The sequence below is a fragment of the Mustela nivalis genome (assembly GCF_964662115.1).
Source record: "Mustela nivalis genome assembly, chromosome: X".
NCBI classification, from domain to species: Eukaryota; Metazoa; Chordata; class Mammalia; order Carnivora; family Mustelidae; genus Mustela; species Mustela nivalis.
In genome coordinates this window covers 67,632,319-67,659,408 of record NC_139040.1, presented here as the reverse complement: position 1 = coordinate 67,659,408, position 27,090 = coordinate 67,632,319, and the positions used below count along the sequence as shown (strand labels likewise).

The 27,090-nt window shown below is 46.9% G+C and overlaps 1 protein-coding gene and 1 long non-coding RNA gene across 6 annotated transcripts; one reads left to right on the top strand and one right to left on the bottom strand.

Moving 5' to 3' along the window:
• Positions 1-2,975: 2,975 nt before the first annotated feature.
• On the top strand, positions 2,976-10,801 carry LOC309855661. Its single transcript, XR_014306928.1, has 2 exons — positions 2,976-3,109; positions 10,654-10,801. It is a non-coding gene; the product is annotated as an uncharacterized lncRNA (long non-coding RNA).
• Positions 10,802-19,274: 8,473 nt separating this feature from the next.
• On the bottom strand, positions 19,275-25,285 carry RPS4X (ribosomal protein S4 X-linked). Of its 5 annotated transcripts, XM_082716219.1 has the most exons (8): positions 25,158-25,239; positions 23,876-23,953; positions 23,218-23,398; positions 22,748-22,845; positions 21,399-21,570; positions 20,575-20,732; positions 19,884-20,031; positions 19,275-19,579 (listed from the first exon to the last, which is right to left on the bottom strand). In XM_082716219.1, exons 1-7 carry the CDS (start codon positions 25,158-25,160, stop codon positions 19,930-19,932), a joined length of 792 nt encoding a protein of 263 aa, XP_082572345.1. In that variant the 5' UTR covers positions 25,161-25,239; the 3' UTR covers positions 19,275-19,579; positions 19,884-19,929. The 5 variants fall into 5 exon arrangements, with proteins under 5 accessions (XP_082572345.1, XP_082572344.1, XP_082572348.1 ...); XM_082716218.1 differs by lacking the exon at positions 19,275-19,579 and having other exon boundaries at positions 19,866-20,031; positions 25,158-25,285; XM_082716222.1 differs by lacking the exons at positions 19,275-19,579; positions 25,158-25,239 and adding an exon at positions 25,031-25,148 and having other exon boundaries at positions 19,866-20,031.
• Positions 25,286-27,090: the final 1,805 nt, after the last annotated feature.

Genomic DNA, 27,090 nt, shown 5'->3' with positions numbered 1-27,090 from the left:
TATTGTGCTACAGGAAAGAAGATGATCTCAAAATGTCACATACTGCTCAATTCCACTTATATGTAGTTCAAGAACAATCAGAATGAATCTATGGTAGAAATAAACATGGTGGGTTCCTCTGGCAGGGGTGGGGGCATTGACTGGGATGGTGAAAATGGTCTATGTTTTTACTGGGGCGATGGATACACACTGCCCACAGTTACCACAATTCGTTGAACTATATACTTAAGACCTACGCATTTTATTATGTGTACATTATGCCTTAATTTAAAATGTCCAGCTCTTAACTATAGAAAACAAACCATGGGTTGCTGGAGGGGAGGAGGTGTGGGGATGAGATAATTGGGTGATGGGCATTAAGGAGGGCACGTGATGTGATGAGCACTGGGTGTGACACGCAACTGATGAATTATTGAACAGTACATCTGAAACTAATGATGTCCTCTATGTTGGCTAGTTGAATTTAAATAATAAATATATAGTTAAAAATAAAATGGATGGACCATTAAAAATAAACAAAGAAACAAACAGACAAATAAAATACCATGTCCTGGTCCACCTCTAACTAATTAAATCAAAATCTCTAGAGGCAGGGCCTGGGCAAGGACCTTTTTTAAATCTCCCCAAGGGACACTCATGTGCAGCTGGTAGGAGAATCATTGATTAATATTACCACGATCTTTCCCTAGCAACAGACTCTTTCAGCCTCCTGTGTCATGGAGACATTTCAAAGGTGCCCATCGAAAAGAGTCCATCCTAGGATCACCAGCAGAGGTAGGCAAGTGGGATAGGTGAGCGGGTGTAGACACTTGCCACATGTCTCAGAAGATGTTTCATATCAATCCATAAAAACACTGCATTTCACACTTTGAAATGGCTAAAGTAGTGAATGTACTGTTTTGTGACTTTCATCTCAATTCAAAAGATAAAAAAAATTCAAGACCTTCCTAAGTTTATTTACTTACTTATTTTTAAAAGATTTTATTTATTTGACAGAGAGAGACACAGTGAGAGAGGGAACACAACCAGGGGGAGTAGGAGAGGGAGAAACAGGCTTCCCACCAAGCAGGGAGCCTGATGTGGGGCTCAAACCCAGGACACGGGGCTCGATTCCAGGACCTGGATATCATGACCTGAGCTGAAGGCAGACGCTTAATGACTGAGCCACCCAGGGCTCCAAGAGCTTCCTTAGTTTTAATGGCTACATATATTCTACTGTGAGAGCGTACTTTAATTTCTTTGACCAGTCCCCTGTTGGTGGATATTTTTCCAGTCTGCTACTACAAATATCCTGGTACATGCATTCCTGTGAATATGTGTGAATGTATCTGTAGGATGATTTCCTAAAGGTGGAATTGTTGGGGTCAAAGAGTAGGTGTCTTTCTCATTTGGACAGAAACTGCTAAATTGTCTTCTATAAAGGATGGGCGATCTTCTGTTCCCATCAGCAATGTACCAGAATGCCTGTTTCCCCACACCCTTGCTGACAATGGTTTCTTAACCTTTAGATCTTGCCCTTCTGCTTCTTAAAAAGTCATAACTCATAGTTTTATTTTCATTTCCCCTTAGAGTAGGTCTTCACTGAGACCAGTCAAGTGGAGAACAAGCATGTCATTTTGGGTGTAGGGAGGGAGGCAGTTACCTGTTCTAGCATAGGGTTAGCTTTGAACAAGTCACCAAGAATCCCAAGAATGCTTTCCTGAGTATCAAGGACTCCCAAAGGTCTCTCTTAGGTCCAGACCTCTCACTCAAGCACCGGCCTCCTATATCAAGGCCTCCCTGATATCTCTTACTGAACACACCCAGAAGTATGGGTTCCCAATCCACCTTCCAACCTGAGCTGCTCCAGTCTTTCCCATCTCTGTGAATGGCACCACCATACAACGAGTTGCTGAAGCCCCAAATCTAGAAACTAGGAACGTCGTCTCTTCTCTGTCCCACACCCAACCCATTGCCAAGCCTTTCAGGCTCTATCTTCAAAATACATCCTGAATCTCTCCGCTTTTCCCCACCCAACTGTAAGCACCCAAGTCTAAGCCACCTGGCATTTGCCAGTGACTTCCTAATGGGCCTCCTTATTCCCATTCTTGTCTCCCAGTCCGTTTTTCTTATTAAGGTAATTAAATCCATTCTTCAATCAGCAGCCAGTAACCTTTTTTAAAAAATAGAAACCAGATCACATCATTCCTTTGCTTAAGACCTTTCCTGAGTCCACAGTGCCCTGAAAATACCATCCAAACTCCCTATGGCGCCCTGCAAGTCCCTAGCGCTCACACGGGTCCAAATCCCATCCTGTTTGTTCATTTCACCTCAACCACATGGGCTTTCATTCTCTTCTTCAAACAACCAAGGCCATTTCCACCACAGGGGCTTTGCATTTGCTGTTCCCTCTACCCGGAACATTTTCTCCTAAAATCTTAGCAAGGCTGGCTCCTTCTTAGCGTCCAGATCTCAGCTCTCTCTCCTGTGAGACCTTTCCTGACCCATCCTCTCTAAAGTAGCTACCCCACCTCCCTCATCCTGTTTATGTCCTTTGGAGCCCTTACCAGTATTGAGACGTTTCTCCTTCCACTGTTTACTTCCACATTGTCTGTTCCCCTCCAGAACATTAGCTCCATGTTTGTATCTCCAATACCCACACTAGTTCTGAAGCACCGTAGGTGCTTAAAAAATATTTGGAAGGAATGAACTGTTCGGTAGTGCTTTCTTGTTTTCAAAGCCTCCTCCTGCTCTCCGATTTAAAGAGGGAGGAGGCCATTAGAAAAGGAAGGGTTGTTTTTCAACACCAAGAAGGGAACAAAACTGATTTTAAGTACTCGGGGTCCACATCTCTCCAAATAATTAGCAAAAAAAAAAAAAAAAAAAAAAAGTCTAACCAAAGCTCTCCTTTGAAACACTGGGGAGCCTCCTTTAAATTATCGTGTCTCATTGCAAGCAATAAAACAGCCTTCTTTTGTCAATATTCTCTGCTTCAGATTTGTCACTAATTCCAGCTGGCCTCGTCCCAGCCAATCTGAATGACCGAAATGCAGAGTGAATACAATTTAATCAGCGGCTCGGCCCCCGCGGGATGAGCTGGCGGTGTCTCTGTGGGCCTCGTCGCTAAAAGGTATTCCAGGGGCAGTGATTTTTGCACCGAATAAAGGCGGGCCAGCAGGAACCCCGCTCCTGCGGCGGGGGAATCTGGCAGGCACTGAGGCAGGGCGGGGGCGAGGCGGGCGAGGCGGGCGCGAGGCGGGCGGGCGGCAGAAAGGCGGGGGACGAGCAGGAGGGAAGACAATGCACACGCACGAAGGGTCATAGTACAAACTGTTCCGGCCATGATCTCTTTTCTGCCCCCAACGACGGCCTCGGGGCCGGTTCCTCTTGCCCTGGGACCACGGGGAAACTGAGGCTCTGAGGGCCCTGCTTGCTATCTCAGTGCCCGCGGAGGGCACCACTCCCCCGCCTCATCTCCTACCGTCCATGAGCCCGGCGGCGCCGGGGCCGTTGCTATGGCATCTCTGGAGTGTCACAAGTGCCCAGGAAGCATACAAATCGACCTGCGTGAGACATAGCCCTGTGCAAAACAACTTCCAATTTACTCGCAATAATTACCACCCCCAGATAATCGCCTGTACCCAGGCGGGCGAGGAGGGCTTGGAGGGGGAAGGGAGGCAAGAGGCGAGAGGGGAAGGAGGAGGGAGGGGGGAGGGGGAAAGCACCAGGCCAGTGGCGGCTGCCCTGCCAAGGGTTTTGAGGGAAGGGTAGGGGGAGAAGAGAAGTGGTCTTCCTGAATTCGGCACTGAGAAAGCGCTCTGTTCTGAGTGGTTCTGGAAACTTGCATGGTCTTCTGGATGGATCCTCTCAGGGCATTGCATTCAGTAGGTACTGGGCACTCCAGTGGTGGGAATTTTGCCTGGCATTGGGGATGCAAAGGCCAGTTCTTGCAGTGGAGGCTCACAGAGTCCTGGGAGCCAAAAATAAAATAAGATAAAATAAAATAAGGCAGCGAGACACACAAACATGGTGCAATTATAAGGGCCATCATTCATTCAACATGTATTTATTAAGTACCTACACTATGCCATGCACAGCAATGAACAAAACAGACAAAACTGCCCTCATGAAGTTTCCATTGGAGTGGAAAGAGACAACAACTTTGTAAAAGATAAATAAAAGTAAACCGTTAGTTGGTGTATTTGGGTCCTCTAGAGAAACTGAACCGATAGGGTGTGTATAAATACCTAAAGAAATTTCTTGTGAGGAATTACTTCATACGGTTTTGGAGGCTGGCTAATCTGGGATATGAAGTGGGTGAGCTGGAGACCCAGGGGAGCCAATGCTGGAAGCTTCCATCTGAATCCCAAGACAAGAGAATAAGGTCCCAGCTCCAAGACAGTCAGGCAGAAAGAATTCTTTCTTACTCAATCTTGTATTGTATTCAGGCCTTCAATGGACTGGGGGGAAGCCCACCCACACTGGGGACAGCGATCTGCTTTTCTCCATGTACAGATTCAAATGTTAATCTCATGCAGAAACACCCAGACATAATAGTTAATGAAATACCTGCCCCCCCACCCCCTCCTGCCTGTCAAGTTGACACAGAAAACGAACCATCACAACCTGGTGATGAGAGGCGTGGCCATAGTTGTTGACAAGTGAAAAATAAAACAGGGGAGTAGGAATAGAAAGTGTTGGTGGGCTGGGGGTTGCCACTTTAAAGGAGGCGATGGAGAAAGTCTCACAGAGAAAGTATCATTAGAATGAAGTCTTGAGAGAAGTGAGGCATGGGTTCCTGGGTGGCTCCGTGGGTTAAGCGTCTGCCTTTGGCTCAGGTCCTGGCCTCAGCATTCTGGGATCTGATGGGAGCCCCCGCAGAGGCTCCCTGCTCAGTGGAGAGGCCTTTCCCTCTGCCCCCACCCCGCTTGTGCTCTCTCTCAAATAAATAAATACAATCTTTAAAAAATAACAAATTAAAAAAAGGAAAGAAAGAAATGAGGCAGCAAGCCATGCGGATTTCCAAAATGTTCCAGGCAGAAGGAAGGGTAGGTACAAAGGCACTGAGGCAAGAGCATGTCTGGTGTGTCGGAGGTACAGTGGTGGTGAGTCCAGGCTACCTGGAGCAGAGTAAGCAAGGTCTCCACGGCAAGGAAAGAGGCAGTGACAGAACACGCGGGCCACGTGGGCCAACGTGAGGATGGATACTACCAGTGAAGGGAGAGCCATTGCTGGATTTTGAGGTGGAGGCCCAGGATTTGCACTTATGTTTCAGTAGGATCCCTCCAGCTTCTGAGTAATGAATAGACCCTGTGTGCAGGAAGGGTGGTGAGGGTCAAGGGTGAAGCAGGCACACTGCTAGGGGCTATTCTATTGCGGCAATCCAGGTGAAAGGTGATGGGAGCTTAGACCAGGCTGGCCCTGTGGAGATGATAAGAAGTGGTGAATCTGGGTATATTTTGCAGGTAGAGCCAATGGGATTTGCTGATGGATCAGACATGTGGTGGGGTGAAGAGAGAGAAGGGGCACCTGGGTGGCTCCGTGGATTAACCATCTGCCTTCAGCTGGGTCATGATTGCAGGGTCCTGGGATTGAGCCCTATGTTGGGCTCCCTGCTCGGTGGGGAGTAAGCTTCGCCCTCTCCCTCTGCCCCCCTCCCATGGCTCGTGCTCTTTCTCTCTCTCTCTCTCTCTCTCTCAAATAAACTTTAAAAAAGAAAAGAGAGGAGTCAGAGACGATCAAGAGGGAACATGTCTTGGGACAGGTATTGAGGTATGAACTGAGAGAGTTCAAGTGCATGGGGACTGAGGAGTTAAATTGAGGCCCCCCACCCCCGTCCTTTTCTGCTGTATGACCTTGGGCGAGTTGCTTGCCATCTCTGAACCCAGGTTCCCTCCCCTGCAGAAACTTACAGGGCTGTTTTGAAGATTTAACGAGGGGAGGGATAAAAAACCCCAGGTTCCATGGCTGGCACAGAGTAGGTGCTCCCTGAGCAATTGTCCCCTTGTCCCTCTCTTTCTGAGGAAGTTGGAGAAGCTTCAAAGTAGAGCCAATATTAGGGACCGTAAAGGATGAGTGCTGTTTTGTTGGGGGTGGATCCTGGCTGCCTCAGTCTGTAGGGCCTTTGACTCTTGATCTCAGGGACCGTGAGTTCAAGCCCCACGTTGGGGGAAGAGTTAACTTAAAAAAAATTAGAGGGGTGAAAGGGCTCATTCTTCACAACAAGTGGGACATGGGGAATGAAGCCAATGGCCAGGCAGGCCTTAGTGGAAGTCCTGAGGTGGGGAAAGCTGCAGGAAGACAGGGAGCACTGGAGCATGGAGAAAGTATAGGGAAAGTCATGTGCAAAGAAAGGGGATGGTGTGAGGGGAGGGGAGGCCGGCCTTCCGTCTCCCTGGTTCTGCCTTAGGCCAGCCCTGGCTCAGAGGACTTTTGAAACCGTCTCAGTTACGGGATGAAGTTGGTCATAACTATGACATACAAATTCCCAGCTCGGCGAGGGGTTGACTGAGCTCTGTGCTATGAGGAGTCACACAACAAACATCTGGCTTGGCTACCGGCCAAGACAGGGGACCCCCCCCCCCAACCCCGCTGCTGCCACCAACTCTGGCCATATACACACTGATTGCAAACATATGGCCCCCAAGGAGGGGACTTTCCAAAAGGCCTCAAGAGCCATCTTTCTCTTTGCCTAGGGCCCCTTACTGCCCTACTTCTTGCATGAAAGCACGAATTCCTCTTACATGGGACAAATAAGCCCATCCCCAGGACCTGCCACCCCCAACCCCCAGAACCATGAACCATCCAATCTCCTCACTTCATGGGAGGCTCTGACAACATCTGCCTGGGTTCCCATCCAGTCCCATGCCTGTTCTTGATCTCTCTGAGCCTTATTTTCCACCTCCACAGAGAAGGATATAAATGACACTTCCTTTGCAGGCTTGATGAAAGGCTCTAATGGGATTATCAGAGACTGTGACTCAGAGGCATTAAGTACTGAGAAGAGCGGATTGACCCCCGCCCCCGACTCCACACTTAATGCTACCAATTATCATTAGGTGATTCAGAGGAAAAATTGTACCAAATGTAAAAAGGGGAAGAAAGTCCAACCAAGTTCTGATTTTTCCTGTGATGACTACTTTGATGGAGACCTTTGAAATATCAACTGTCATATGCTTTCTCCCAACACTTTTGTTGTTGTTCCTGCTTTTTGAATGCCCTCAGCATGTTTAGTGAGCAACTGGGCTCTGGAGAATATGGATTTGGAAACTAATAGGTCAGACACATTCTTCTTGGCCAGGAGCAGGGAACATTCAATAGCGTTTACTACCTGCCAGGGAATGTTCTAGGTCATTTTATCCTCCAAATAGACCCTGTGAGGTTGGTATAATTATTATCCTCCTTTTATAGATGGGAGAGGTAAGACTCAGGGGAGTGAAGTGACTTGCCTACCATTAAACAGAGGGCAAATGCTGGTCAAGGTCTTGTCCACAGGCAGTCTTGCTGCAAAGGCCCTATGCTCCACTGCAATGCTATACTGTCTCTTCAAGCTGTTGGATCAAACCCTGTGAGATCCTCGTATCCCAAGGGGAATGGGGATCGGCTGAGGGAATGGCATTGGCTCTCAGCAGCCCTCACCCTGGGTAGAGAGACAGCCCCAAACCCTCATCCTCATTGAAAACTACACGAGGGCTCAAATCGGCAATGGGGCTGCCCAGCGTCTCTCTTTGGGGAGGCATCTCTAAGTCCCAACTCTGTCTCAGGCATACCACCTTTCTCCTCCCAGGAGAGCAAGAAGACCCTCCACAGTGCCTTCTGGAGGCTTTTCACTCCTCCCCCAAACAGTGGTGCTCATCTGCCCTCACCTTTCTCACCCTGCGCACCTGGGGGACCTCATCCCTCCATGACTGGAATCACCTTCTTTATCCTTGGCGCTTGGTCCAGATCCCTTCTCTGAATTCTCAAACCATCTCTCTGGCTTCATGTCTCTCGTGGATCTAGTGCTCCACCTGCAGTGTGAACTCAGTGGGTGTCTTCTTCCTCAGAACCTTCTCCTCCTTCCGTGTACCTGTTCTTGAGGAATGGCTCTGCCACTTATCCACCTCTTCAGCCAGAACCCCGGGAGTCATCCTCAAGTTTTCTTTGCCTTCGCTGCCCACATCCCATCAGGCACCAAGGCCTGTCAATGTTACCTCCTACCTATCTTGTGAATCTACTCCCTTCTCTCCATCCCCACCGCCACCTCCCTAGTCCAAGCCACAACCATCAGGGAGATGAAGTAAAAGGCAAAAGCCTTCTCCCTGCCCCCCCTGCCCCCCTGCCTCTGTTCTCCCCCTTCCAATCCATCCTTCACCCCGCAGCCAGGGTGACGGCGAGTTCTTTTCTAATTTAATTTTATTTTAGATTTTATCTATCTATTTGGGACAGAGAGAGAGAGCGCACACATACTAGCAGGGAGAAGGGCAGAGAGAGAAGCAGGGTCCCACTGAGCAGGAACCCCATGTGGGGCTCCATCCCAGGATCCTGGGATCATGACCCGAGCTGAAGGCAGATGCTTCACCAACTGAGCCACCCAGGCACTCCCCAGGGTGAATTCTTTAAAACACAACTTAACACAATAATTGACATTAACAAAAACCCAGAGCTCTTTGGTTTCTTTATTTTTCTGAGGATTAAGTTGAAATTCCTATACAGCCCTGATGCAGCACTGTGCTATTAAGCAAGCCGTTTTCCAGGATGGGCTCTGGAGTTTATATTACACTTTAGTCCTGATGCCAAACCAGCTAGTGTGACTTTTGGTCCACTCTTCACCTCTCTGACCTGCAATTCTCTCACTTGCTTGGTAGGACAGAACAGTTCCTAGGCAGGAGGATGGTTGTGAGGGTGCGAGTCCCATGCTGAGCTCTGTGCCCCACACAGAGGTGCATAAGTCAGTCACTGATGGTCAGATAAGAGAAGTATAAAGTCATCCGTACCAGCCATATACATTATTACTGATTTAATCAACTAATGATTAATAATCATTGTTCATGACATCATGGATCTTGTTAAATTGTACTATACATTATGATTATATTAATTTGGCTTTTATGATTATCTCTCTAGCTGCACTTCTCCCAACTCCCCCACCTCCCTTCCCTTTCCTTTTGTTGTCACATACTTTGACCCACCCGATCCCCCAGTTTTCTCACTCTGTCTCCCTGTTAAATTTTTCTCTCCCCACCCTGATTCCTCCAACCTCTTTTTGTATTGCTAAGTCTCTTGCAGGATCAGTTCAGGCATTGATTTCTCTGGGCAGCCTGCCCAGACCCTCCCAAGACCACTGAAGATGGCTCTTCCATGGGCCTGCGGAGCACCCCGCCCTCCCTTTTTAGAGCCTCTATCATACTGTATGTGTCAGTCTATCTGCAGTTCTGCCTTCCATGGTTTCAGTGACCCAAGGCTGCCCGTGGTCCAGAAGCAGATGGTCCTCCTAACATAGCATCAGAAGGTCAATAGCAGCTTAATGCTACGTCAAGGTGCTTACGTCACTCACCTCATTTCGTCTCATCATGCAGGCATTTTATCATCTCACATCATCACAAGAAGAGTGAGTCCAGTACAAGAAGATATTTTGGGAGACAGAGACCGCATTCACATAACATTCATTGCAGAATATTTCCATAATTGTTCTATTTATTCATTGTTGTTAATCTCTTACTATTTCTTTATGAATTAAACTTTATCATAGGTACATGCAGATAAGGAGGGAATAGGGATGCCTGGGTGGCTCAGTTGAATGTCTGCCTTTGGCTCAGGTCATGATCCCGGGGTTCTGGGATCGAGCCCCGCATCGAGCCCCTTGCTCAGTGGGGAGCCTGCTTCTCCCTCTTCCTGCCTTCCCCTGCTTGTACTCTCTCTCTCTCACTCTCTGACAAATAAATAAAAATCTTTAAGAAAGAAAAGTTAAGGAGGGACTACTGTATTTCTTGTCACACTCCTGTAATTAGGCTGTCAGTTTGCTGAGGAGCTCTGTGTCTTATTCACCATTACATACCATGCTCTTAGCACCACTGGGCACAGAGTAGTTGTCTAATAAATGTTTGCTGAAGTCTGTCTGCATGCCCCCCTCATTAGCCACATCCCCTAACTCCCTTCATGGGGTCCAAGGCCCCGAGCCAAAACTCTTCAGAGCTAAAAGCTGCTACCTGAGAACACAGAATCAGAATGAACCAAAGCAGGTGGTTTAACCAACTGGTCACTGCAAGAACTTTCTGTCTCTGCCCTAGGGGTATTTCTCTCCTTGGGTTCATAGCCATCTCATGCTCTGTGGGCTTGGTGAAGGTATGGGTATTAATGTGTGTGGGCGGGGAAGAGATTTAGGACAAGTTGATTCATCTCAAAAATGAAGTTCAAATGCAATGAACTTCATTTCTGTCATCTGTAAAATGAGGACTAAGGTCCACCTGGTGGGGTCATCATGGAGATTTATTGAGGTAATACATGGAGGTGCTTTGTAAACTGTACAAGACCACATGTGGCGCTTGATGATGATCACGCACAGAAAATGTGTCGCTCTTTGGCTCAAGTCTTTTCAAGGCCCCATGGACACAAGGGGCCTCCTGCTTATACAGCATTATCGTTAACAATCAGGTTACAACTGATTGACATTATCACTTTCTTTATATTTGGCAGATCTCCAGCCTGTGGCAACATGCTGATCACCATAGAGACCTGAGAAGTGCCCTCGCCTCACTGGTACCACATTTACAAACCAACCCTTAAAGTGGATTATTTTGTAGTTGGCTGCTTTCATCTATTCAGTTGATTCTATTAGTTCTAATTTCAGAGGGTGACATTTTCTGACCTTGTCCCCTTAAGCACAAGCAAAAACTTTGGCTTCTTTTTTTTTTTTTTTTTTGGAAGTGAAAAATATATAGTGTGCTTGGGGAAACAGTGAGGAAACAAGACAGATGGAGGGGAGGGTTTGTTCAGCACCCACAACATGCCAGTAACTGGGCTAGATAGTAGGGATTACAGTGGGGAACAAGATTAACCTTGTGGACCTCACAGACTCTGAGGGAGATAGACAATTAAATAGACAATTTTTTAAATCAACATATAATGTATTATTTGCCCCAGGGGTACAGGTCTGTGAATCGCCAGGTTTACACACTTCACAGCACTCCCCATAGCACATACCCTCCCCAATGTCCATCACACACCACCCATTCCCCCCCACCCCGTCCAGTAACCCTCAGTTTGTTTCCTGAGGGCTATGGTTTGTCTCCCTTTCTGGTCCCATCTTGTTTCATTTTTCCCTCTCTTTCCTCCATGACCCCCCTGCCCTGCCTCTCAAATCCCTCTTATCAGAGAGATCATATGATAATTATTAGACAATTTTTTTAAGTAAGCTCTATGCCCAATGTGGGGCTTGACCTCACAACCCTGAGATCAAGAATCACGTGCTCCATCGAGTAAGCCAGCCAGGTCCCCCTAAATAGGTCATTTTAATACACCGAGGTAGAATCTAGGATGGGAAGAACAGAGAAATGGAGTGCTGAGGGCACTTCCCAGCAGTTTCCCAGAGGAAACAATACCTCAATTGAGACCTGAAAGACGGCCGAGAGTCGAAGAATTTCCTGTAAGAAAAAAGGGTCAAAAGGATATGAAGAGAGGGGCACCTGGGTGGCTCAGTTGGTTAAGTGTCTGACTCTTGTCAGCTCAGGTCATGATCTCAGAGTTGTGAGATGGAGTCCCATGTCAGGCTTCGCGGTCAGTGCAGTGTCTGCTTGAGATTCTCTCTCTCCCTCTCCCTCTGCCCCACCCACTGCTCGTGCTCTCTAAATAGATAGACAGATAGATAGACAGATATCTTTAAAAAAGAGAATATGAAGAGAGATGGAAACAATGTAAATTTGAAGGCCTGAGAGAAAATCAGGGACTATAGAAACAGAAGCACTGTGGGGGTGGGAGGGAGGAAAAAAAGGATGAATTCTAAAAACAAGCTAAATTAGGGGTACCTGGGTGGCTCAGTTGTTATTCGTCTGCCTTCAGCTCAGGTCATGATCCTGTGGTCCTGGGATGGAGGTCCGCAGCAGGCTCCCTGCTCAGCAAGAAGCCTACTTCTCCCTCTCCCACTCCCCCTGCTTGTGTTCCCTCTCTCGCAGTGTCTCTCTCTGTCAAATAAATAAAACAAAATCTTAAAAAATAAAAAAAATTAAAAACAAGCTAAGTTTGAGATATTTGGGGATCTTCCAAGAGGAAGACTATGAGGGTCTGATGGTCCAAGAAAGAAGTTGTGGTGATTAGAGACCTGGTAACTGGGAGATACTGTGTTGTTCTATTGAGAAAATAGCTTAGGACCACAATGGAGATGGCTTGCAAGGATAGCCCAAGGAATTTGGACCTGAGTCTATAGGCAGTGCTTTTTGTTTTTTTAGAATTAAAAATATTGTATTTATTACTTATTTGAGAGAGCATGAGCAAGAGAGAGCACACACAAACAGGGGGAGTAGCAAACTCCCCACTGAGCAAGGAGCCCGATGGTGGGACTTGATCCCAGCACTCTGGGATCATGACCTGGGGTGAAGGCAGACACTTAACCAACTGAGCCACCCAGGTACCCATAGGCAATGCTTTCGAACAAGAGGTTCTGAAGAGGAAGTGACACAATTCAAGCTAGGGTCTAGGAACTGGGCTGCAGTGTGTGGTGGAGAGACTTGGGTGGGAGGAGAGGAAGTTGCCCATGGCACAGGTGGCTGAGAGGATGGAGAAGGAGGGTGTGTGTAAGGAGTGGTGGGGAGCACACTCAACAGGACCAGTGCGGCCAGCTGGGTCTTCTGGCATGACCCACATGGTGTGCTGGCTCATACCAGCTCCTGAGAGCTGACTGTTACATTTTCAGGACTTTTCTGAGCCACATGTTAAAAACAGCCACTGTTAGAAATGTAAAAAGTATAAATATTTAAGCTATATTTAAATGTTAATATATAAACTTAGAATTCAGCAAATTCTATTAAATGCAAAAGTAATAAATAAATACTAAATGCTTATTACTTCCTAATCATTTTATTTTACTATTACCTTGATGAACTCGAGATTATTTATGCCTATCGTATATACATTGTGGAAATGCTATAGAATGGGGGGCTGCTGCTCATCTCCACCCAGCTCCCTGTTCAGTGACATCACAGTGGTAGCTTGAAACTGGCAAACGCTATGCTCAGGACTTGAGGGTTTGTTTTGCTGATGGTCTAGAGTTAAGGAAGCAAAGAAGAAAATGTTAAAATGCAGATTAAACTTCAAGCGCATTGTATCTTGTAGCCAATACATTAGGACTAGTACAAAAAATTAAGGAGATATTCTCTCCGCATTTGGGAACTATTATCTGAGTCAGCAAAGAAGTTGCTCACGTTGTTGACAAATGAATGACGTTCTTATGAATGTCTTTGTTGTTTCACTTTTGTCTCATGTGTTAACACAGACCGAAACATTTGTCAGAACTACATTTCTTAGTCGATTGTAACTGTAATCATAGATTGATATGGCTATAAGAAGTTGGCAAAGATCAAAGAAAGCAATCTGTGAAACCCAACTGGTTATATGGAATGCATAATGAAGAGAATTGCCTATTTCATTATTATTTGCAAATTGTGTTATACATCCTTTGTATCAGTGAAACATCATAAACCTGTGTACATGTATATGTACACATTTTTTTAGAGAGCTGGCTGTTAACATTTACGAGCACACCAGTGATTTTTATACCTGTTCATGGTTGCTAGAACAGCTAAGAAAAATGTAAGAGTATATCCCTAGGAAAACCCCAGGAATAAACTGAAAAACTGTTGGCTCTTGGAAAGTTTCTTCTTTCTGTTGTTGTTAATGTTTGTTCTCTTGAGAACATTTCTGTTATTATTATTTATTGTTTAAACAGTATAACATTCTCAAGGTCCCTGGGTGGCTCAGTGGGTTAAGCATCTGCCTTCGGCTCAGGTCATGATCCCAGGGTCCTGTGATCAAGCCCCACACTGGGCTCCTTGCTCAGCAGAGAGCCTGCTTCTCCTCTGCCCGTCACTCCCCCTGCCTGTACTCTCTTTCTCTGACAAATAAATAAAATCTTTAAAAAAAAAAAGAAATATTCCAATATTATTTGGGGTGGCAGACATCATACTATTTATTTGTTCCTTTATAAGTTTATTGTGAGAAATGTCAAACATACACAGAAGTAGAACTAGTATAATGAATCCCATGTAACCACTGCCCAACTTTAACATTATTAGTATATGGTCAATCTTGTTTACTTGGTCTTCCTCACTCACTAGATTATTTTATTTTTTTTAAATATTTATTTATTTATTTGACAGAGAGAGTGAGAGAGAGAGCACAAGTAGGCAGAGAGGGAGGGGGAAGCAGGATCCCTGCTGAGTAGAGAGCCCGATTCAAGGCTTGATCCCAGGACCCTGGGATCACGACCTGAGCGGAAGGCAGAGGCTTAACCCACTGAGCCACCCAGGCGCCCCTCACTAGATTATTTTAAAGCAAGTTCCAGATGCTTGTCATTTCTTCTACAAATACTTCAGTATGTATCTCTGGAAAAGTTTTCATGATTGTCTCACAAAAAATTAACAATAATTTCTAAATACCACCAAATATGGATTCAGGATATATTCTGAAGGTAGAACCAACAGGATTTTCTAATAAAATTACATGTGGCATGTAAGAAAAGGAGATGAATCAAGACATGTCCAAAGTGTTTGGCTTAGGTAATTGGTTAAGACAGTTTGCCATGACCTGAGATGGGGAAGACTATGGATAGAACTGATTGGAGTGGATCAGGAGGCAGTCGGAAGGATATCATTCTTTCTGTAACGTCTGGTTTAGAGCAGGAATAAGGGATTGAGATATTAAAAAAAAATTCAAGATGACTCTCTGGGCGCCTGGGTGGCTCAGTTGGTTAAGCGGCTGTTTCAGCTCAGGTTCTGATCTCAGGGACCTGGGATTGAGTCCGGTATTCGGCATCCTGCTCGGTGGGGAGCCTGATCCTCCCCACCCCCCCCCTTACTTTCCCTCTTGCTATCTCTCTCTCTCAAATAAATAAATAACATCTTACAAAAAATCAAGATGACTTTTTGTAAACTATGAAGTACTACATAAATCCTAGTTGTTTGTAATCTACTTGTTCTCTTTAATTAATTTATTTATTTGACAGACAGAGACACAGCGAGAGAGGGAACACAAGCAGGGGGAGTGGGAAAGGGAGAAGCATATTTTCCGCTGAGAAGGGAGCCTGATGTGGATCCCAGGACCCGGAGATCAGGACCTGAGCTGAAGGCAGATGCTTAACAACTGAATCACCCAGGTGCCCTGTATTTTTCTTGTTCTCAAAGCTGTGCCATGCTGTTCTCTGACTGAAGCATGAGGGCCAGCCCACTGAAGGCAGAAGAGAAGTAAGCCAAATCCAGTAAAGGTCTGTTTGTCTCAGTCAGTTTCATCTCAATAACCATTTGTCTGCCTCCCTGTTGAAATGATCTCTAAGTTTCCCTCCAGCTCTAAGATTTTATGAATCAAACTGGAAGCCTTAGGAAGCCCTACAAAGACATAGGCCATTTTATTTGGAAATCTGTAGCTCAGTCTTATGATCTTCAGACTGCTTTAGCGAAGTATACCCATACGACCTGGTTGTTAGGATGGAAATCTTTTCCACATCAGGGCCAGTTGCTAATACAAAAAAAAATTCCTGTGCTACTTTAACAAATAAAAAAAAAACACATTTAAAATGTTGTTTGCTTAAGCACAGTGAAGAGAAACAATCAGCAAAACTAAAAGCCAACCTATGGGGTGGGAGATAATTGCAAATGACTTATCCAATAAATGGCTAGTACCCAAAATATGTAAAGAACTTATACAACTCAACACCCAACAACCAAATAATCCACTTAAAAAATGGGCAGAAGACATGGACAGACGTTCCTCCAAAGACATCCAGATGGCCAATAGATACATGAAAAGATGTTCATCATCACTCACCATCACTTACCATCACTCACCAGCATGGAAATGCAAATCAAAACTACAATGAGCTATCACCTCACACCTGTCAGAATGGTGGAAATCAACGAGACAAGAAACAGCAGATGGTGGTGAGGATGTGAGGAAAAAGGAAGCCTCGTGCACTGTGGGTGGGAATGCAAGCTGGCGCAGCCACTCTGGAAAACAGTATGGAGGTTCCTCAAAAAGTTAAAAATAGGGGCACCTGGGTGGCTCAGTGGGTTAAGCCTCTGCCTTCGGCTTGGGTCATGGTCTCAGGGTCCTAGGATGGAGCCCCACATCGGGCTCCCTGTTCAGTGGGGAGCCTGATTCCTCCTCTCTCTCTGCCTGCCTCTCTGCCTACTTGTGATCTCTCTCTCTCTCTGACAAATAGATAAATAAAATCTTTAAAAAAAAATTGGGGCACCTGGGTGGCTCAGTGGGTTAAGCCTCTGCCTTCGGCTCAGGTCATGGTCTCAGGGTCCTAGGATGGAGCCCCACATCGGGCTCTATGCTCAGCAGGGAACCTGCTTCCCCCGCCCCCCGTCTGTCCCTCTGCCTACTTGTGACCTCTCTCTCTGTCAAATAAATAGATTAAAAAAAATCTTAAAAAAAAATAGAACTACCTTATGACCCAGAGATTGAACTCCTGGGTCTTGATCCAAAAAATACAAAAGCGCTAATTCAAAGGGATATATGCAGCCCTAGTTTATAGCAGGATTATTTATAATAGCCAAGTTGTGGAAGCAGCCCAAGTGTCCATGGATTGATGAATGGATAAAGATGTGGTATATATACACAATAGAATATTATTCAGCCATAAGAAAAGAATGAAATCTTGCCATTTGCAACGATGTGGGTGGAGCTAGAGTGTATCATGCTAAGCAGTTTAAGTCAGAGAAAAACAAATACCATGATTTGACTCATATGTGGAATATAAGAAACAAATGAGGAAAGGGAAAAAAATAAGAGAGACAAACCAAGAAACAGACTCCTAACTTTAGAGAACAAACTGCTGGCTACCAGAGGGGAGGTGGGGGGTGGAGTTGGGGGAAACAGGTGATGGGGATTAAGGAGCACACTTGTGATAAGCAGCAGGTACCATGTGGAATTGTCGAATCACTAGATTGTACATCTGAAACTAATATAACTCTGGTAACTCATATTAACTGGAATTAAAAACCTGACAGAAATCAACTTATATGTAGAGACATTAAAAAAAAAAGGATGCGAGGAGACTGCAGCCAAACACTCCAATTCCTCTGTTGTGCAAGATGGCTGGGTGATGAGGCTGCTAGGAAACCCCTGCGTGGGTGGAAAGAACCAACTGGGAGGCCTCTCACTCCCCGCGTTTGCTTTGGTTCCTTAGCTAAAATTCAAACCACTTCCATCATCTGCTGGGCTGAGACTTAGAGCGGCCTCGGGGCAGTGAGCCAGAGGGGCGGCAAGAGAACCCACCAGGACTTAGGGACTCCTGCACTTGGGCCTTTCGCTGTCTCCCTGGCTTATTTTTCAAGGGGCACCTTAAGATTACTTCTGGCCTGGCTCATCAGAACTGCCTGTCCTGCTGAGCTCCCGCTCCTGACAAGACAACCACACTGACGAAACAGGTCTGGCAAGCCCACTTGCACAGCATTCCCCGCTGTGCTTTGGTTGGACCCTGTCCTCGCAGAAATCCCCTTTCACCTGCTTAAGCTGTCTTGAGGCCCCGGGTTTGACTGCTCTCAAGCCCCAGCCAGTGGTGCTCTGGAGTCTGCAGTATGAAAGGCAGAGAAGCCCTGTGGGGCCAAATTGGCTTGGGAGATTCCTAGGCCCTACCTCTTTTAGCTGAGTGAATAGTTCGTGCCCTGTTCTGTTGACAAGATCGTTATTCTGCTGTTATTCTGCGGCTCCTGACTCCAGGCCCAGGATCCAGTCCCCGGGGATCAGGGTGGGGGTGGGGGGCTAAGACACTGCAAGCCACAGATGTTCAGCAGGCCTCCTTCTCTGTCGGACCACACACCTGGGCACCAGGGAGGACCATTCCCCATGCCCAGTGTAACATGCAAAGTGACCTTACCCAGGCTCATCACGCCTCAGATAAAGATGTCCAAAACGGTTTTGACCCCCAAACCTGTCACAGTGGGATCATTTAGTAAGCTTGAGAGGTCGCTGCAACAAGCTGTTAAATAAAAGTGATGGTGAGACACAGCAGGATCTATAGTATAGTGGTTCAGAACACAGGCAATTTTGCTCCCCAAGAGGGAGCTGTGTCTGGAGTCATTCTGGGATCACAACTGGGCAGAACCGGAAGGCATGCTCTAATGCCCGGTAGTCAGAGGCCAGGGGTGTGGTCTGACATACCACAATCCATGGGACAGCCACCCCCAGGTTACCTGGGCCAACAGTATAAAAGTTGGTAAGCCCTGTCTTATAGGGGAACAGGAAGAGAGCTAGCCCCTTGTAGGGAGGGAAACAATCAAGAGTGGTAGGCAGGGGGGCACGTGGGTGGCTCAGTCATTAAGTGTCTGCCTTTGGCTCAGGTCATGATCCCAGGGTCCTGGGATTCAAGCCCTGATTGGGCTCCCTGCTCAGCAGGAAGCCTGCTGCTCTCCCCCACTCCCCCTGCTTTTCCATCAAATAAATAAAATATTGGGGAAAAAAATGGTGGGCAGGGCACCTGGTTGGTTCAATTGGTTAAACCAGCTCAGGCTCATGACCCTAGGATCCTGGGACTGGGCCCCAGGGCGGCCTCTGCTCAGTAGGGACTCAGAATTTGCTTCTTCTCCCTCTGCCCCACCTCTAACATAAATCTTAAAGATTGGTAGGCAAGGGGCACCTGGATGGTTGCTGTTGGCTGAGCAACTGACTTGGTTTTGGCTCGTCATGATCTCAGGGTCAGGAGACTGAGCCAGGTATTGGACTTTGTGCTCAGCTGCGAGTCTGACTGTCAGAGACTCCTCTCCCTCCACTCCTCCCCTTCTAAAAATTTATCTTAAAAAAGGATTGAGAGGCAAGCCGGACATGACCCTACACACTCCAGGGAGCAGGAACAAGTTGCCTTTCTACAGGATAGTTTTTACAGTCCCCCAAGGAATGGAGGTGAGGACTGCAGTGGTAGCTGGAGACATTAGATTAAGTCCAAGGAAGTGCTTTGTTTTGTAGTATCAAGAGCCTGCGCACTTAGCACTGTGTCCACATCTGGAGATTTCCACCCTGGGTGAGATCAATCTGGGCAAGAATGGGAAAAAGATGAGCCAGTGCAATGAAGACCAGAGGAAGGAGGGCACGGATTATTATTATTATTTTTAAAGATTTTACTTATTTGAGAGAGCACGAGAGGGGGGAGGTCAGCAGGAGCAGCAGACTCTCTGAGCAGGGAGCCTGATGTGGTACTTGATCCTGGAACTCCAGATCATGAGCTGAGCCAAAGGCAGTTGCTTAACCAACTGAGCCACCCAGGGGCCCTGATTATTTTTTTTTTAGTGAAGAATCAGTAGAACAGATGAGTTCTCGGCCAACAGTCTGGGACCCCCTGGCTCCTGGGTTAGTTGCTGCTCCTTCTTTGACAAGTCCTTTGTGTTCTCCCTCCTATCACCCGGAGTCCAGTCTAAAAAAAGACAAAGGGGGGCCTGGGTGGCTCAGTGGCTTAAGCGTCTGCCTTTAGCTCAGGTCATGATCCCGGGGATTGAGCCCCATGTCGAGGTCCCTGCTCTGTGGGGCGTCTGCTTCTCCTTCTCCCTCCCTGTCTCTCATGAATAAATATCTTAGCCATGTTATCACAGAATGCCTAAGCCTGCCTGAGGAGTCAATGGACAAGCTGTAAATCAAACAGGAGGCAACTATAAATGAACACAAAACCCCAACCCAAACCACAACAAACACCAAAGAGACAATTTATCGTGCTGTATGACCTTTAATTAGGTATAAAGGCTTCCAATCACGTCACCTAGGGACCATCTACCCACTGCTCTGTTTGGCCGCCAGTCTCTTGTCTCTCTCTTCAGCAATGGTGAGGCGGATACCCTTTCCACGGGGAAGAGAAATCCACGGTTTGTTGCCCTGCGGGAGAAGACAAGGAGCATTACAAGCCACCACACACTAACTCCCACTGGCAGCTTGGCACACACCGCACCTGTCATCTCATTTAAAGAAACAGAGGCCCGAGCGCCTTTAGCAACAGCCAGGTAGTCTTAAGACATTCAGATGCCCATTCGGCAGAAACATCCACTGCCTGGGCTGCGGACATCACCCTATTAAACCTGCTGCCCAAACAGATGCAAACTACAGTACCCTTCGTAGTTAATGATTTACAATTATGGAAGCAGGTCCAAGGTGGACTACTAGCACCGCCCCCCATCCAGCCCCACAGGTGCAAATTAAAGAACCTAAGTATAAGGCATATTCACTCCATCATTGGCACTTTTCACCAAGCAAGGTGATCAGGATTCTGTGATACTGCAAGAGCCCAGGTTGGCCCTGGCCCCGCACTGTGCTGAGCCCTACCCCAGAACAGGCTCTCCACTAGGATCAGCAGAGGCGGCTGGGAACCAGGCGCTGCACTCCCAGTGGTCCCTGCATCTGGGAAGGGAAACCCAGACTTACTTTGCCAATAACAAAAATGTTGGAGAGTCGGGTGGCAAAACTGTTGCCATTGGCGTCTTTCACGTGAACCACATCAAACGAACCAGGGTGTCTCTCTCTGTTGGTGATCACACCAATTCTTCCCAGGTTAGCACCCCCAGTCACCATACACAGATTACCTGGGGAGAAGAAGTAATCTGCTTAGAGCCCGGCACCATGCCAACTCATAACCTGATGTGACAAATGACAAGAGACAGCTTTAAGACAAAATTAGTCATTTTTCCCATTTTAATTTACTTCTCTGGATAGGTTAGCCAAGCAAGGACTCTCAGGGTTCTCTTAGGATTTACCCCACCCCTCTCCCTCACACCTGAAGATCTGCCCAGAATATTCCGAGCATTAGGGCCTCTCGGGAAGTGAACATACTATACTACACGAATCTGGCTGTCTGTTTCTGCCCTCCGCCCAAGGGAAACCTGTTCAACCCCTCACAGCTCCCCAAATTCAGAACATATCCCCATCACCACCAAGCCATGCTGAAATGACATACCATGAAGTTCTATACATTGCTTGCCCATTTCTTCAAATGTCACGAGTTGCCCCTTCCCCATCCCTTATTACATCAAAAAACCTCCAGCTCTGGTTGCTAATTAGGTCTACATCAGAACCTGAGAGGGTTCAAAACCAAACCAAACCCTGTACCCTAGCCACAGTGCAAATCCTAATGCTTGATTACATTCCTGAGAGAGAGAGAACAAGAGTAAAGAACAGCTCTTATACCCAGGCTTTAAATAAATGCCCAGACAAAATAAAGAGAACATCCAGGTAGCACTGAGGCTGCTTACCAGTGTCAAACTTGATGAAATCAGTAATCTTTCCAGTTTCCAAATCAATCTGAATGGTGTCATTGACCTTGATGAGGGGATCAGGATAGCGGATGGTGCGAGCATCGTGAGTCACCAGATGGGGGATGCCTTTTGTCCCCACAAAGATCTTTCTCACTTTGCACAACTTGTACTGGAAACACAAGTTTACCACATTTAGTTTGGCTTACATGCACCATGCTCCAAAATGTAGCAAACAGTAATTTCGAAACCCCAAGTCACCGTGTTAGAAATGCAATCAGCAGTTAAAGGCAACAGCCCTACACAGGAACTGCTGGTTTCCCAAAGTACAGAGCCGTGTCCTGGACTTGACTTCCTACCCCCTGTAAATTTCTTTTGTGCTGTCCCTCTCTAAGGTAGTCTCCCTGTTAGGGCTTTTCCTTGTACCACACTTGTTCAAGTACAAGGGATCAAAGGCTCTACAACCTCCTAATTCACCAACAGGGGGACTCCTTCAGTGCATGGGCTGATCACCCTTCTTTCCAGAGGCTGTTTCAACCTCAGAGGTGACCTCAATTTTCCCCTCCAACTTACCTGCATCAGCCCCCTAACAAGCGCCTCTGGGCAGCTCTTTCTTTCACACAATTGAGTTTTGTCTCACCAACTTCAATTGCATTACCAGTTCCCCTAATCAACAAACATTTCACACAAGGCATTTGGACCTTGGACTTTCGCTCCCTGACCTTCCCCAAGTAAATCAAATCACCTTGATGCCACTGGACATACCACCCAGCCTGCTGAGAACAAGGCAGCTAAGGGAATTAGGAACTGAATCATCCAATTGAATTAACCTTCATTTATAGCCAGTAATTCAAGGGGCCTTAAACTTTTGTGTAAAACCACTACAACAAACTGGATTAAATAATCAATGCCTATCATCTTTTTAAGGGGAACTATCTCAAACAAATGCCTGAAGGATGACCAGTCTCCTCCATTAACACCTTTCCTTTCCCCCAGAGTAAAGCTAGAGCCACAAATGGAGACATGACAAAGGGCCAATCAGATTGGACTAATATTGGTTTTCTGGTCCTTTGTACTTAAAAGGACCCATACTTTAGGTACTTATAAATCTTAGAATATCCAGCAACAAACTGTGATGCCACTCTTAGCAGGACTTTTAATAACATGACATGAAACTGCACACACAACAGAACCCCATCCAACTTAATTGGCTTTTTTCAGGTATACGTGAAGTTAAGTAATCTTTATCTACCTCACTGCAATGAACCAGGCCCACATACTCACTCCAGGCTCTCACCTAGAACCAAGTAACTTTCTGAATGAAGACCCAGCCTGTTTGGAACGCTCACCTTGGCCTCCTCGAGTGTAATCCGATGAACAGCAAAGCGACCCTTGGTATCATAGATCAGACGGAAATTCTCTCCGGTCTTGTCAATGCTGATGACATCTGACATCAGAACAGTAACTAAGGTTACTATACAGCTCCACTACCTCATGCCGAGTAACCACCACACCACTAGAAAAACCACCCTGTGCTTCCCATTTCAAATTCGAACAAGAACTCCTGAGACCAATGATGACAGCTAGCCAATCTCTTAATGTTTCAAAACCCTGTTTTTATGACATGCAAATTTGAGAAATGATTCATGACTCTTTACAGCCCTACACTAGGTTAGTAACGAAACGGAAGGGTAAGGTCATGCTTTACTTCCGTGACTGATTTAAAAAAAGCCCACCAATATTCAATATGACCGCCATTTTGGAGAGGAAGAGAAAACCTAAAGGAGCCAGCCCGAAGCGCCCACCACCAACCACTTACCCATAAAACCAGCAGGGTATGTTATATCAGTTCGGACCTTGCCATCAATCTTAATAAAACGCTGCATACAGATCTTCTTTACTTCATCTCCTGTTAGGGCATACTTAAGTCTGTTCCTTAAGAAAATGATGAGAGGGAGACACTCTCTCAGCTTATGGGGACCAGTAGATGGGCGAGGAGCCTGTAAGATGATTTAAAATTAGCTTAAACGTAGGTTGGGATTCACTCAAAGCCACTTCCTACGTCCTGAGATCCATTAAAATAGACACCAAGTCTGTTCACCAGCCCCAGAATTTGGGTAAACAAGAGGTGTTCAAAACTTATAAAACCATTCCAAACCAAAAAGCCTTACAGCATCTTTCCCTTTCAGAGGTCCAGGCCCATTAGGAACATTTGAGTTTGGAGTCCACAGAAGTGTACTATATGGTATAAGGAATGAATGAAGCAGCGCTACTAAGAGGCAGAGTGCACTTAAGTAGCAGAATACTTTCAAAAACAGGACGACAAGAACACTCTACCCAAAATCCTGTGCCCAAATAATTTACAAATAAAAGTAATCAGGGATGCCTGGTACATAAAGCAGTATAAAACAGGTTCCCTGAATATGCCTCTTAAGGTACTTACAATTTATCATATATGCTCACAATATGATACTTACGAACACACCAGTCAGTTTATCCAGCATCCAATGCTTTGGAGCTGCTACACGCTTCAGATGTTTCTTGGGACCACGAGCCTGAAGGAGAATTTCAGGGTCGTTAAAACGGTTACAAGTTGTTTCAAGAACAGCTTACCAATTCTCTTAAGTTCTTCAAAGAACTCAGTCTCCTGCTGCCTCTCCAGCAAAATGTGTGGTTAGAAAGTGTGGGGCCAGTGACAAAATGCACAGAAGCAAAAACGTAGTTATGTAGCAAATACTATAGGTTCCATCGACTTCAACTGCCCCCCTCCACTGGACAGAGATTAGGAACTACTGTCTTTGGGGAGGGTTCTAAGTATTTTCAAAGTTACCGCTTAAAAGCACGCCCACTTTGGGGCACCTGGGTGGCTCAGTGGGTTAAGCCTCTGCCTTCAGCTCAGGTCATGATCTCAGGGTCCTGGGATAGAGCTCCACATCCGGCTCTTTGCTCAGCAGGGAGCCTGCTTCCCCCTCTCCATCTGCCTGCCTCTCTGCCTACTTGTGATCTCTCAAATAAATATATAAATAAAACCTTAAAAAAGCGTGCCCCCTTCTTGAGGCTATCCCCCCCACCTCCAAAAAGCCCTTCTGGCAAAATGGACAAGGGCTGGACATTGTGGCACGGAGCAAGCCGGCAACAGAAATGGGCAAGAGTTCAATCTGTGCTGCTACTCTGTCACACAGCAAAGTTTTCCCCAACTTCACCACCTGGTTACAAAGTGTCTGGTGCATGCAACAGTTACCTGCTCTAAGCAAAACCACGTGCTGAGAGCTGCTCTCTCGTACTCAAGGGCACAAGGTGAGAACTGCTTTCACTTTAAAATGCGGAAGCATGTTAACGTCGTGTACACATGCTTACCAGCCACACTACGTCAAGTCAGGCCGTGCCAAAATTAAATAAATAAATACATAAATAAATAACAGCGACTAAGAAAATGCCTCTTGGCCTGGCTTACCCAGCACCCACCCGCCCCGGACCCATCATCCATCCCCCCACTCCGCCCCGGCCGGAGATGGGATGCGTGGTCGGGCAGGCATCTTGGCCAGGCCAGACACCGAGGCCTTCCCGCCGGCGGCACCCATCTCCCCCTTCCTCCCGCACCGCAGTTCGCTCTCGAGCCCGCCTGGACCAACCCGCAGGTTGCAGTGCCTTCGCCTTCCCCTCGCTACCCCCTGCAGGGACCCCGGAGCTCCGGGTAGCCCCAGCTCTGGAAGGATGGAAGCTGATGGACCCCGAGAGCTCGCGAAGAAACCTCCTTACCATGGCTGCGCTAGGAACGAAAAGAGAACCGCCTTCTTCCGGTACCCGAGAAAAGAGGGTCGGAGGCTGCGCGCGACGGAGCCGCAAACGCTCCGCCCAGTTCCGCCCTTTCCCAGAGCACCCGGATTCTATCTTGCCACCTGCTGGTGGGAGGTCATAGGGTCGAAGCTTGGGCGATTTTCTCTCTCTCAGGCCTCCGCCGGAACCAATATTTGCTGAGCACCTCGGGTGCGCTGTGATTTAGTGTTAGCTGCTGGAAATACAAGATGAGCTAGACATGGTCCCTTTCTTCGAGGACAGGGCAGAGTGAGGCTAAATGAAGTCCCACGTACAAGAGATTGTAAAATCAGTAGAACGTATTTTTTTTTCTTAACATATAATGTATTGTTAAAAGGGTGCAGGTCTATGATTCATCAGTCTGGGTATTCTCAGCAGAATGTGTTTTAATAGATATTTAATATTAATTCTGAAACATATTTTGTTTGTCCCTTTTTCCGAGTTCCCTTGAGCCAGCCAAACTTCCCATCCTGTAAATTGGGAAGAACCAACATTTTTTTTTAAAAGGTATTTATTTGAGAGAGAGAGAGAGAGAGAGAGAGAGAGAGAGAAAACGCACCAGAGCAGGGGGAGGAACAGAGGGAGAGGGGAGAGAGAACCCCGAGCAGACTGGGGGCTGAGTGTGTAGCCCAGGGAGGGGCTCCATCCCATGATGCTGAGATCCTGACCTGAACAGAAATCTGAACCCCCCAGGCGCCCCTAGAGAGACCCAACAATTTTATTCTCTCTTGCTTCTCCCAGATCGCTTAGGTGGTGGAGTGTAGGGGGCAGAAGGGTAGGATCCTTGATAGAACCTTGGCACCCTGCCCCTAACTTCCTATAGCATACTTTTGCTACTTACCATGAAGTCTTAGGGCAGAGAGGAGACATGAGAGACCATCTGGTTATCTTACCAAAACTTAGATCTAATCATACTACTTTCCTACTTTGAAACTGCCCTTGGCCCTCCTGCCTGGTCTCTCAGGTCTCACCGCCTGTCACCTGCCCCTGACTGCCCCTGGACACTCATTGCTCCCTTCCCCCACCCTAAACCTCAAAGCTTAAGCCACTCCAAACTATTTACCACTCTCAGAAAGCTGCCTCTTTCAAGCGTCCTGCCTGTGGACCCGATGATTCCTCAGCCTGGACCTGCCATGGGAAAAGCCCACTCCCCTTTTCTGGGTATCTAGTCCCACTCCTCAGCCTCAGGGATACCTAACAACTCAAGTCCTTCCGGCTCTGTGAGCCCACAGGCCCCGCAGGCACGGTCAATCCCACATTCCTCTGCCTCAGAGCCCTTTGTTCAAACACGGAGAAATCACATTGTACACTGCGGTGTAATGAGTAGTGTCCTCGTCTGTCCTTCACTAGACTGTGAGCATCTCCATGATCCCCATAACAGAGACTGCCCTAATTCATCTGGTCAGGCCCTTTACCACCTAACAGAGAGCTTGGTGCTGTGTCCAGCACTTGGTAAATACGTGTTGAATGAATAAATTGAGTCAACAGCCCACTCATTCTACCAAGACTTACTATATTACCCCTCAAGAGTATTCAGCCTGTGCCTAAACTCCTCCCACCACGGGGTCAAGCTCATTACTCAGGAGGTCCCGCTTTATGTGTCTCTACACCGCCCCCCCCCCCACTTTACCCCTCAACAGTCTGCAAAGGTGCAAGAGAGGAAAAATTTTTGGCTCTTCTCAACCAGACAGTGCTGACTAGGAGGGCAGGGACTCCTCTTTATCTGAAACCAGGCCCATAGTGAAGCATGCTATAAATGATTATTGAAAAGGAGGGACAATGGACTGGAGGTGGGAATTAGAGAGAGTGAAGGTGATAAGACAATGAATGGTCGGGGAATTCTGAGATTTTCCGTCTGAGGTCATTGCGGGAGATG